General features: G+C 52.9%; 1 protein-coding gene across 1 annotated transcript in view; it reads left to right on the plus strand.

Annotated features, from left to right (window-relative positions):
* The window catches only part of LOC124234274 (nucleolar pre-ribosomal-associated protein 1-like), a 68574-nt gene extending 57326 nt beyond the window's left edge, over positions 1 to 11248 (plus strand). Inside the window, exons 31-39 of the mRNA XM_046651534.1 lie at positions 277 to 437; positions 1031 to 1142; positions 2604 to 2710; positions 3507 to 3650; positions 5086 to 5195; positions 6649 to 6846; positions 8114 to 8355; positions 8808 to 9407; positions 10443 to 11248. Coding sequence (XP_046507490.1) covers positions 277 to 437; positions 1031 to 1142; positions 2604 to 2710; positions 3507 to 3650; positions 5086 to 5195; positions 6649 to 6846; positions 8114 to 8355; positions 8808 to 9407; positions 10443 to 10624 — 1856 coding nt within the window. The 3' untranslated portion in view covers positions 10625 to 11248. The remainder of the gene's footprint in view (positions 1 to 276; positions 438 to 1030; positions 1143 to 2603; positions 2711 to 3506; positions 3651 to 5085; positions 5196 to 6648; positions 6847 to 8113; positions 8356 to 8807; positions 9408 to 10442) is intronic.
* Positions 11249 to 11878: the final 630 nt, after the last annotated feature.

Genomic DNA, 11878 nt, shown 5'->3' on the forward strand with positions numbered 1-11878 from the left:
GTTTTTGTGAGCAGTAATGAAATTATCCTGGCTAGGATTTGCAAGCATCTTAGAAGCTGAGGGCAAGGTAATTATTGTCACTGAAGGGAAGATAGTCTTTAATCCAACTTCAGCAGAAGACAAGGGGAGCTGGAGAGAGACTTGCATTTCTTGTATCTAGCACACATAGCTGATATTGGCAAAATGCAAAGGGAAATTTAATTTGTCATGTTGCACAGGCATTGTGGATCATAGTGTGTGTGTGTTGTGTTCAATGCTGTGTTTTATTTCTTGTAGAATTTGTAGTGGATTGTCGAAAATTCTTGGATTCGAATGCTCTGGGCCTGACCGTGGCGGCCCTGAGCAGCTATGACCCGCAGATGCGAGCCGCGGCCTACTCTGTCCTGGCGGCCTACTACTCGCACGTGGAGGGGGCTCGGTTCCGCGAGCAGTCCCAGGTGAGTGGGGCTGAGAGTGGGCGGAGGGCTCGGGAGAGCGGGCTGCCCACCTGCCTGCTAGAAGGCTTCCTGATGAACACGGAAGCCTGTTGCCAGGGACCTCTGATAAAGAATAACTGTCTGTTCCCTCTTGGGGAATGACGCTGGAGGCTACCTCTGGTCCCCTCCCCCAGGAATTTGAGAGAGGTGTCCCCTTATAAACACTCTGTTGTGTGGTGGGTGGTCAGAGCGGTTTAATTTCTGTCGACTCTGTTTTTGGTCTAAACTTGGTAGTTAAGGTGGCTGTTCTTTGCGACACTCCGAGCCTCAGCAGCCTGTGCCCTGGGTGATAGGAAGGAGAGGAGACTGGATGGTCAGGCCGTGGAGCCGGGGTTCTCCCTGCCCTTGGACACATGCCTGGCTCCTCAAGAAAAAGCGAGAGGCACTTCTGAGATGAGCAAGCAAGGATGTAGGTGTTGTGAGCGTCATCTTTGGTGGCCCCTGGGATGCGAGGAGAGGCCACCGTGCAGAGCTGTAGTTAGGCTGCATGAGACAAGGCCGGTCACAGTTGTTCTGAAACTGCTCCTCCGTCTTTTTCTTTTTCCTGGTTTAAGCTACTGTACCTGTTGGACGTAGTCCGGAACGGGATCCGAACTCAGAACATGAGGCTCACCTTTACCTTGACTCTCTTCATCGCCAAAGCAGCCCTGCAGATTTTGAAACCAGGTACCGCTGGTAGACTCGGGGTGTGGTGAGGCTGAAGTATTGGAGCCGAGCAGGTCCACTTGTCGGTGTTCCTCCTGTAGGTGTAATCCGTCACACGCATGAGGAGGGACGTGTCAGGGTCCTCCCCGGGGGGGACAGTCAATGAACGATGGTTGTGAGGAAGCTCTTTATGGGCCCTTAGGGGATGAGGTCTAGAGAAATTAAGTGAAAAAGCAAGGTGCAGAACAGTGTGCGTGGTGGAGGAAGAAATATGTGTTTGTGTTTGCTTGGAGGGGCATAGAGCTACGGTAAAAGCAAATCATGGCCCCAGCTCGCGGGCTTCTGCGAGGGGGCATCGCTCCTGCACAGGAGAGCACTTAGGGGTGCCTGACTCAGAGGCAGCTGCGGGTCCGCGCTCAGAAGTCACAGTCAGCGCAGCTCGGGGGTCCTTAGTTAGAAGTTGTTTGGCCTGTGCGTCACTGTGCAGGTCCCTCCCATACTGTAACACGGCTCCTTTCGGTTGCTCGCAGCGGGGCACCACTGCTGAGGTAGTGTGTGCAGAAGTTAGTCCCTCATAAGGTCGGTTTTTTAAAAAATTTATATTAGTGGAAAATTATAGAATGTTGGAACCATCAAGGACCACAGAGTTCTTTGAGTGTAATGTGGTCATTTTCAGAGGAGGAAACAGCACCCCACCTGAAGGCCCCCAAGATTAAATAGCTTGTCCAAGGCCCCACAGTTAGTCTCTTGTCGAGTTGCTGTTAGAATTCAGAACTGATTTTCATCTGCTCCTAGATCATTTTTAGAAATAATGGGAGGAAAGGAAGTAATTAGGCATTTGTAGACTCTAAAGAAAAAGACGATCCTGAGAAGACATCCTAGCAGAGGCCATGGTGATTGTTTTGGCCTCCCATCCTGTCTGTGCCACCTAGATGAGCTTTGTCCCCCGTCAGACCTGGTGTCGGGGTGAAGGGTGCTGGGCAGCAGCAGTGGAGGGGGCGCTCAGGCTGCAGCCAGTGTGGACAGACTGGAGGTCGTGACACGATGGTGAGGCAGAGGGGAGGAGGTGTCTGCGTTCCAGAGCCACGTGAGCCAGGGTGCGTCTGAGCCCCCTTTGCCATGGCGGTTCCCCTCGGTGAGAAGCCGGTGGCTGTGGGGGTTAGCCCTGTGCTGTGTGTGACCCGCGCTGCCCACCAGCTGATTGGAGCTTATGCTGCAGGCTGATAAGCAGGGAGGGCCGACGTCTCTGAAAGACTCGACCTCCTGCAGTGGTTTTGGAACCATGAGAGAAAGCCTGTATGCAGTGTGCAACTCAGGTGTCTTACCGCGTTCTAATTCGAGAGCTACTCACCTGGCTTATACGAAAGCTCCCCAGGGGCATCAGTTTATGTCTCATCCCCCACATCCCCACCCCTGACTCCATTAGACCATGGGGTGTCCTGTTGGTGCTGGTTGTGAGTGACTGTCTGCCTCTGTTCCCAGAGGAGCACATGTACTTGAAGATCAACAAGTTCCTGCTGTCACACGAGTACCTGAACATGAGCAAAGTCCCCGGCTTCTTCCAGTTCTTCTTCAGCTCTGACTTCGAGGTAGTGCTTCTCAAGTCCTCGGTCCCGGAGAGACTCCGGAATTGGGTTCCTTGGCCTCTGCTGTCGGTCTGATCTTTTCCTACTAATGCTGTTGGCTGCACAGCCAGCACAATTGCACAAGCAATGTGAGAGCGAGAAGGTCAAGAAAAGTAGAAGTGCACACTGGCTCGTGTGCAGAAATGCCTTTCATTCCACGTGTTAATTCTTAGGTAGTTCTTCAGCCTGGAAACCTCTGCTTCAGAGGTCTCAGTTTGATGGCATTCTCATTATATTTTCTCGGTGAATCACTGGGTTAAATTTTTTTTTTTGAGGAAGATTAGCCCTGAGCTAACTGCTGCCCATCCTCCTCTTTTTGCTGACGAAGACTGGCCCTGAGCTAACATCCGTGCCCATCTTCCTCTACTTTATACGTGGGACGCCTGCCACAGCATGGCTTGCCAAGGGGTACCATGTCCTCACCCGGGATCCGAACTGGCGAACCCCGGGCCACTGAAGCGGAACGTGTGCACTTAACCGCTGTGCTGCTGGGCCGGCCCCTGGGTTAAATATTAAACGTGTTTTTATAGAACACCTGCCTGTATCCACACAGTGCAGTGTTTAAACTTGACTTGGTCCTTTATTCCGGACCTGAAGAAACCAGTCAAGGGTGCTATCGACGGTTTTTAATATAATCAGACGGGAGGTCAGGGCTGCTGTGCCGTAGTCTCGCCTCGACTTGAGAATAGTGGTGTTTGAAGAGTTGTCAGGTAAAAGGCTTACACTTCATTAACAAGTTTCCTGTTCACTTGGGTTACAGCAAAAAACGGAACAGGAGTGGCTGTTTGGAATTCTTCGGCAGGGGATTCGAGACAGATACTGCTATGAGCTCTGCGCCCGGCGAGGGGTCTTCCACATCATCCTGTCCTTCTTCAGCAGCCCACTGTGTGACGAAGTGGCCCAGGTAGGCGGCCTGCATGGCTGTGGGAGACGGAAAGGGCTGTTTCGTAAGGTTTTATTCTGAAGTCGAGTCCATGTGAATTCTAATCCCAGCCTGGACATGAGCGACCTACTAATCTGACGTGACCCTCGCTTTCTCTGAGGGCAGATGAGATCCATGGGTGCCTTCCGTGTGGCCTGCGCGGGGTGCAGGCTGCGTTGCTGACTCTCACTGCCATTTGTCCTCTGATGAATGTGTTTCGTTGCGGCCCGCTACTGTGCTGTGGCTGATGAGAAGGCCTGTGGAGAGGGAGGGGCTAATCTGTCATCCTGAGCCTGTGGGGCTGGCTAACAACTAGAAACCAGTTACCCCCTCAGTGACTGAGGGCCTTTGCCTCAGACACTCTCGAGCCCCCAGAATTTCATTTAACGCGCAGAAGCTGTAGGTCCTCGAACCCGGCTGGGAGTCGGGAGTCGGGAGTTGAAACTGGAGCTGCGGCCTCGCCGCTGGTGGGGAGCCTGCACGTCAGCTCCTTCCCTGGGCCAGTGCTCCTGCGTGCGCGTCCAAAGGCCATTGGAGTTGGAAGAAGTGACTAGGGGGAGCCTTTAGGTACTTTTCTTTTTTTTAAAGATTGGCACCTGAGTTAACATCTACAGCCAATCTTTTTTTTTTTCTTCTTCTCCCCAAAGCCCCCAGGACATAGTTGTATATTCTAGCTGTAGGTCCTTCTGGTTGTAGTATGTGGAACACCACCTCAGCATGGCCTGAGGAGCGGTGCTAGGTCCACACCCAGGATCTGAACTGGTGAAACCCTAGGCTGCCAAAGTGGAGCGTGAGCTTAGCCACTCAGGCACAAGGCAGCCCCCAGCCTTTGGTATTTTGATTACTGCCTAGCCTGGTCAGCTTTCATTTCTGATACCATGTAAAATGCGGGTGAATAGGAGTGAGTCAGGATTAAGAAACACGTTTGAATAAACTGAATTTGAGTATGCTGATGTTTTATTTTTGATGGCCTGTGAGAATTTGAAAGCACCCAATCACAGTTGAAGTGGCAGTTCTGTCTTTATGTCTGCCTTTCCCAGGTGGGAAAACTGGACCAAAGGGGCCGCCAGCAGTTCCCGGCTGAGCTGGGAGTGGGTCCACGTTCTCTCCAGCTCAGGCTGCCACATGTCTGGGCCATGTGCTTTCCGTGCTGCGTCTTTGCTTGTGGGTTGGTTCCTTATGATGGAAGTGGGCGTCCCCCTGGGGCCCGGCAATTGCTGTGGAGGTCTGCGTCCTCTGTCTCTTGTGGGGAAGGGCGAGTTCCTACACAGCCTTTACTCTTAGAAAGGCAGCAAAGCAAACTTCACATGCAACCGTCACCTGGAATTGTAACATACTGTTGCATTTTTTCAGTTGTTCCTTTGATTATAAGTTAGGTTTTCCCACTGAAAAGTAACTTTTTGTTTTGGGTTTTCAGAATTGGATTCTGGAAATTCTACAGAATGCTGCCCGGGATGCCAAGTCTGCCTATGAGTTCCTACGGGACTATAGCCTTTTGACATGGATTTTACACATCCTTGAGAGCAAGTAAGCACCTTGTGCGCGAGAGGTGTGTGTCAGATGGGAAGAGGGCGGGTCAAAGACACTGATGTCTCCTGCTAGCTTTCATGTCGACGAGAAATGTCCAGCAGAGTCCATGCTGCCCGACAGTGTCCTCTAATGCCACCTGTGCCTAGGAAGCCACCTTCTGGTGATGCCAAAATGGCATTTCACTTTAATCTTCCTTTGGCGTGTCTTGTCTGCATGGAATGACAGTGGTAGCGTCTGCCTGAGGCTTTGTGCCTGCAGCCCTCCCTAGGGGAGAAACAAGAGGCCTCCAGGTTCGGGAACGCTTGCTGGGTCCCTCGGGCGTCGGTGGGACCCAGCGCTCCACGGTCTGCCCAGGGTCAAGGTGCTGAAGCGCGTTGTGAAGGGCGGCGCTGGAGTCGTGTCGAGGGGCAGGAGTGGGTGTTGGCCTCGTTGTCTCAGGCTGCCGTACCAGCGGACCACAGCCGGGGTGGCTCAGACAGCAGGAGCTCGTTTTCTCACGGTTCTGGAGGCCGGAAGTCTGAGATGAGGGGCAGCATGGTCGGGTTCTGGTGAGAGCCATCTTCCTGCTTACAGACGCCGCCTTCTCGCATGTGCGCACGTGCAGGGACACAGAGAGAGCTCCGGTGGCTTTTCCCCTCCCTATCGGGACACTAGTCCCACCACGAGGGCTCTGTCCTCACGACCTCATCTAAACCTCATTACTCCCAGAGGCCCCACCTCCAGATGCAGTCCCACTGGGGGTTGGGCTTCCCCATGTGAATCTGGGGAGGTGTGGGGAGGACGCAGTGCCGTCCACAGTGTGATCTGCTCTGATTCCTCATAATCCCAAGTTTGAGGCTGTCTGAAAAGACAAGGACCTTGTCTCCGTGGACGGCACTTGGGGGGAGGGCTCTGTCTTTCAGAGAATTAACTACTGTCATAAGCCCAGGGAAATCTAGGCTCCTGTGCATTTTTAAAGCGTATTTTTAGAAATTTCTCTAAAATAAAGTAATAGCCTAAACCTAGGCTGTCTTTGGACATTAGCTGCAAGACTGTTTCAGATTTCTAAAAGGCATAATTGGCTAATTACCAGTTCCTGGCTATTGATGTCTTAGAAGTCGAGTTGTTCTCGTGGGTGGGACAGCTCTTCTTTCCTACTGCAGCGGCTCCAGCACTTTCTCTGGTGGGGGCTTAGGGTGGTGGTCTGGTTAGGAGGGAGAGCGGGGCCTGCCCTCTGTTGAAGCTGCATCTGTGGAACAGGCACCCAGTTTTACTTGGATACTGGCCTGTTTGGGGGCTGCAGTGGGAGGATGAGCAGACAATTGTTAGGGGAGGGGAAGAGCCTGCCAAGCCACTGCCTGGTGCTACCACCACCATCGTAGTCTGTTCCGTGGTCCTCTCCCACCCCTTCCAGAAGATGCCAGTGAAAGGAGAGAATGTGACAGAGAGAGCATTCCCCCTTTGGTTTCAGGTTTCTGGAGACCCAGCTGCTCTCCAACATAATCTCCTTGCTGCACACCCTGTGGGTGACCAACCTGGGGGACAAAGGAGTGGAGCGGGAGAGCCAGCCTCCTTGCAAGGCTGGGCCCCAGGAGCCCCCGAAGCTGCTCGCCCTGCAGTTGGTCAATGAATTCCTTTATGTTTTCATTGTGCTCACGAAGCACCTGAGGTAAGACCCTCGCCCGCCACCGTGACCCTGGTGTCGACCACTTGTGGACGTCACCTCTCAGTGTTGCCCTTGGTCACAGTTCTGCAAGTGGGCTTTGGGCCATGGTCTGGTGTGAACTAGGCCAGAGGGCTGCTGTCAGTTGTGGGTGACATCAGGAAACCCATCTTAGCTGCTTCCTCTTTTCCACTTCAACTTTATGAGGCTCCTTTCAAGACCTTGAGAGCTTAACATACTCTGAGAACCTGAAATATGCCGTCCCGGACCATTTTTAGCAGGTAGAGCATCTATCTTGGTGTTTTGATTCAAGCTCTCTAAGCGATGTCTTGTAGAAAGAACGTATTTCCATGACCTTAACCTAAGAGAGTGAGGGCGCTTAGGCTTCCTTTGCCTTCGTTAGCCTGCACACTTACTCGTCCATGAATTTTCTTGGAAATTTCAGTATTTTCCTCTGACCCCTTGGAATAATGCTCTTGATTTCCTTAAGAGAGCTGAATTCTCAGATTCCCTTGTGTTAGAGAAAATATACTGTGTGCACTCATATTTCTGATGTGGGAACAGAAATATGCTAATTGGAACCAGAAGATCAATAGCAAGTGGATAGTAAGCTCAGAATGAAAACTTTCTTGGTAAAGAGCAGGGCATTTGGTTTTACGGTGTTCTGAAGTAAATTGTAAATCCACGCTGGATAGCCACGGTTCTTGTTTTGGGCTTGTTGAAAGGCACATTGGTCTCTGAGAACTGATTGCTATTTGAGATCAAGATTGTAATTATAAAAGTGTGTGGGGTGGATGGTACTGAGTTTTAAATTCCTGGGGTTCAGAGGGACCTGTTCCCCCAGTGACCACTGGCACGTTGGGCAGTGGGTGGCGATGCTGTCCCGGGGCTTTCCTGGGCCTCTTCACTCACGTCTGAGTATTCGTGAGGTGGAGAAGTGGGGTCCTGAGTTGCTTCCTGAGGGGGCTGGCACCCTAACCCTGGGCTCTCTCTGCCTTGCTCTCCCGGTTAGCCCTGGTTTCCAGGAGATTTCTCTGTCTCCGGGATGGAGGTCAGATTCCGCTCCCCTTTTTGCCTCCCCTGGATTTGCTTGCTTTTTCCTGTCGTATGTGACTGGGGGCCCGCGCTCCATGTCTGCTGTGAAGTGAAACCCGGGCCTTGGATGGACTGTTTGCACCTCTGGGTATGTGGTGTTGACCGGCAGCCACCCCAGTCCTGGGCTGCAGGACGAGGAGGAAGCTTTTGTTCACTCTGTGACGTTGGCTCCCCACAGGCCCGCCTTGGCCTCCGCCCAGCTGACCAGCTTCTTCGAGGCGCTGGGCTCTGTGCTGAGGTACAGGGCCACTGTCCTGCAGGCCTTCAAGGACATGAACCGCTTCACCGTGAACGAGACCGTGCTATCCACCAGGGATGTCCTCATCCTCATGCACAAATGGAGCCTCATCGAGCGAGACGTCCAGCTCCAGGAGGCCCTGAGAGCGGCCGTTGAGAAATACCAAGTCAAGGAGCTGCTGAGTGAGTGTCAGGACCCAGGCCTCTGTCTCATGTTCCCTGGGGCCTCAGTTCCACCCAGAGCCCCCAGCGTCTTTCCCTCTGAGAGCGGCATTTCCAAGGCTGATGAGGCTTAGAAACAGGGCCTGTCCATCTTCATGTGCTAGAGAGGGAGTTGGGGAGACCTGGCTCTGAGTTCCAGCTCGGCCGCTGTCAGGGGCTCCTCCGTGGACAGTGGGAGGGGCTTTGGTTGTGGTGAGGGTTAAACTGGTTCATTCTAACAGCAGCAGTGACAGCCCCAGTCACAGTGAGCGCTCGCTGTGCTCCAGGCACAGGCGCGTGTCCTGTTGGAGCGGTGCCGGGCACCCAGTGCCTGTGAGCTGCCCCCATGCCCTCCCTGCTGTTGCGCTGCCTGGATCCACGTGGGGAGGAGGGACTCGGTCTCACTGCCTTTTTCCTCACTGTGTGGATAACAGAAATGCTCAAGGATAAGAACAAGCCCGTCACGCCAGCTCGAGCCAAGGGCCCACGGGGCCGGAAGAAGAGGCTTGGGGAGGCAGAGGAGGCAGCCGACCCCGAGCTGGACATGTCCAGCTTGGAGACATGCAAGGGCCTCCTGAGGTCCATACTGACCCACTGGGGGCCAGTGTTCCCGAACCCTGAAGCCGCTCAAGAGCCTGAGGACCAGCCCACCCCCCAGAGCGCTGCACCAGACCCTGTGCACGCCACCGCCTCCCTAGTGGTCAGCTGGGTGCTGCGGTCAGTGGCTGAGCACCCTCTCAGCAGGACAGAGGCTTCCAGACTCCTTGGCTGGCTGAAGAGCCATATTTTGCCACAGCCGGTGGTCGTGGCCGACCTTCTTAAGGACAGCGCCGTGAGGAGTGGCATATTTAAGCTGTACAGCCGGCTCTGCAGTGCCGAGAGGCTGGCGGGGCCGGAGCAGCAGGTGGCCTGCTTGTTCAACACAGTCATGGTGCAGCTGGTGGCGGCCCGGGGCCCAGCGGGAAGCCCCTTCCACCCAGCGGTTGCAACCCTCTGCCTCTCTTCCCTGAGTGAGGAGGATGAAGCCACGCGAGGTAATGCTGGTTTGTGGGTCAGAGGCGGAAGAAATGCGTGAGTGGGCTTGCGGGTGGAGCAGCTTCTGAGCTTTAGAGCCTGTCAGTCCTTTAGATTGAGTGCGTACGTAGCCTTTTAACCACGACTCTGGGATCCCAGAGAGTTTGCCATTGCGCCTGAATGTGAAGGGAGAGCACGTCTCTTCCTTTGCTTTCAAGTCAAGCCTTTGATGACGATCGTGTCTGCAGTAAAGAAAAGGGGCCGCCTCAGGATCCCGTGTCCCTCTGGGGCCTGTCCCACCCTGCAGACCAGTGGCTCTCCTAAGTTTCCACCATTACCCAAGTGAAGAATGGTTTCACGTTGTAGCCAGATGTGTTGTACACGTGTGTGTATATGCATATATACACACAAGCACACAAATATACACACCGTTTATGTGCTTGGCATTCAGCTGGTGTTTAATAAAGGTTTGACTGCACAAATGAGTGAGTAGCAGAGGCTTTGAAAGGCTGTAAGAGAACATAGGGAGGCTGTGACTGTGTGCATGGCCTCCGCCATCTGGGAGAGTTGTTCCTTTCACTGAGGGACGTAAGGGGAGCCGGGGGGATGGCCAGCAGCCGGGGCAGGTGAGCTGTCCTGGTGGCCGGGGGTGACCTGTCTCTCATGTGGCTGCAGTCAGGGAATCGAGTCCCTTCTCCTTGCCGGGCCGCTGAGGATGTGGCATGGGTGATTCCAGGAAGCCCTGCTCCCCGCTTCACTGCTGGTTCTCGGCGGGGATGGTCAGAACCTGGAAGGCGCTTGGCTTGTTGTAACTGTCTCTACCTTCCACACACATTCATCAAATAGATAAACTTTAAAATGAACAAAAAATATTAACACGAAAGTTAAGCAGAGGCCAGATTCATTTGTTTCATCCCCATGCTCAACTCGGGTTGCCACGAGCATGTGGTGCAGTGTGTTTGGGTGCTCAGTGCAGCCCCACTGTGGGGTGGGGTGGCTTGTTTCTCCGCTGAGGAGATCTGTGTCCTCATGGCCTTGTTGTCGCTCTTCCTCAGCCGCCGCAGCCTTCCTGGTGTCTCTGTACGTTAAGGACGTCTGGCTGGGGGCCCAGCAGCCGGACACCCTCTTAGCCCACGTCCGGATGATCTCCGACGCCTCAGAGGGTGCACCAGGTGGTAACCAGGATGCCATCGTCATGCCCTGCAAGGACATCGCTGCCGCTGCCCCGGACTCTTGAGTCCCTGCCGTCCCGCGCCTCCAGCACTGGGTTCTAGAAGTTCAGTTGATCAAGGGTTTCCATGGAAAACATGCAAAGTGACAAGTTCCGTATATTGACTCAGTTTCCTGACAAGAAAAGTTGACTGTATTTTGTTGACCGATAATTTTAAGCTCCAGGGACTGTGTGTGGGACAGGGTCAGAGTTAAAGTGGGCGTGGGGTCCTTTGGGGCCACAAGCCCACCCAGCGTTGAGTTGGGGAAGACCCTTCCTCTCAGGGCTTTGTCATTCTGCAGAGGAGGCACCGCAGGTTGAGGTGGCGCATCTCCGCGCCTGAGGGCTCATGGGTACCAAAGCTGGAATGTCAAAAACTGTATCAGATAGAAGAGCATGAAGGGAGATGTTAAAAGTTTCTTTCTTTAACGAGTCCTTACAGAGCTTTGTATAACATTTCAAATAGATAAATTCCTGCCAGTATTTGTTAATTATTTTAGTAAATAAAAGGATGTTTTACACTAAATCCTTAAAGTATAAAATTGATTTGACCTCTGCTTTGGAAAGGCAACCTGTATTTTTCAAAGCTGTGTTTCAAAGAGGAGATTTTGAGTTTTATAACTTCTTGTTAATAAATGTCTATTTTTGTTAGGTTTTGTGTCTTGCTTAGTCGATGTTAGCAGTGTGTTGTTATTCCATAGAGACCTGCATTTAGAGGTCAGGGCTTGACTTTTAAGATTCCCGTATTAATTGGTATTGTAGCTGACAAACGTCGAATATGAAATTTCATGGGTTTCACAGATAAAATTCTAGCCTGTTCCTTAAAGCTGCACGCATTCCCATGCCCCTCCACACCTCTTGGGGCCCGGGGGTCTGCTCGGCCGTCCTCACAGGAGCGTTCCATGTGTCCTCTGGGAGCTGGCTGCTGCTTTGCCCCTATAACATACGCAGCACTGAGAATGGCTTGGTTTCAGCTTAAACATTTACACTTTTATACATCTCCAGAGTTCTTTAGACTCCTCTCTGGTTTTTTAATGACAAGATTTTAACCATGACAAGAGTAATGCTTGTTCACATCTAGTCCACTCACCACAAATAGGGCCCGTTGTCTACCTCCCTATCCCCTCCCAAAACCCCAACACTGGTCTTTGAGAACATTCCGAAGTCGGAATCCTACGCAGGTTCAGGTTGGAAAGGCCGGCTGTTCCTTTGTCACCCCTTTTCCGCATCTCCTGAGCTCATCGGTCTCCCCACCCCTGTCTGCCCTTCTAGACCATGCCC

This window comes from Equus quagga, unplaced genomic scaffold (assembly GCF_021613505.1).
Source record: "Equus quagga isolate Etosha38 unplaced genomic scaffold, UCLA_HA_Equagga_1.0 73442_RagTag, whole genome shotgun sequence".
NCBI classification, from domain to species: domain Eukaryota; kingdom Metazoa; phylum Chordata; class Mammalia; order Perissodactyla; family Equidae; genus Equus; species Equus quagga.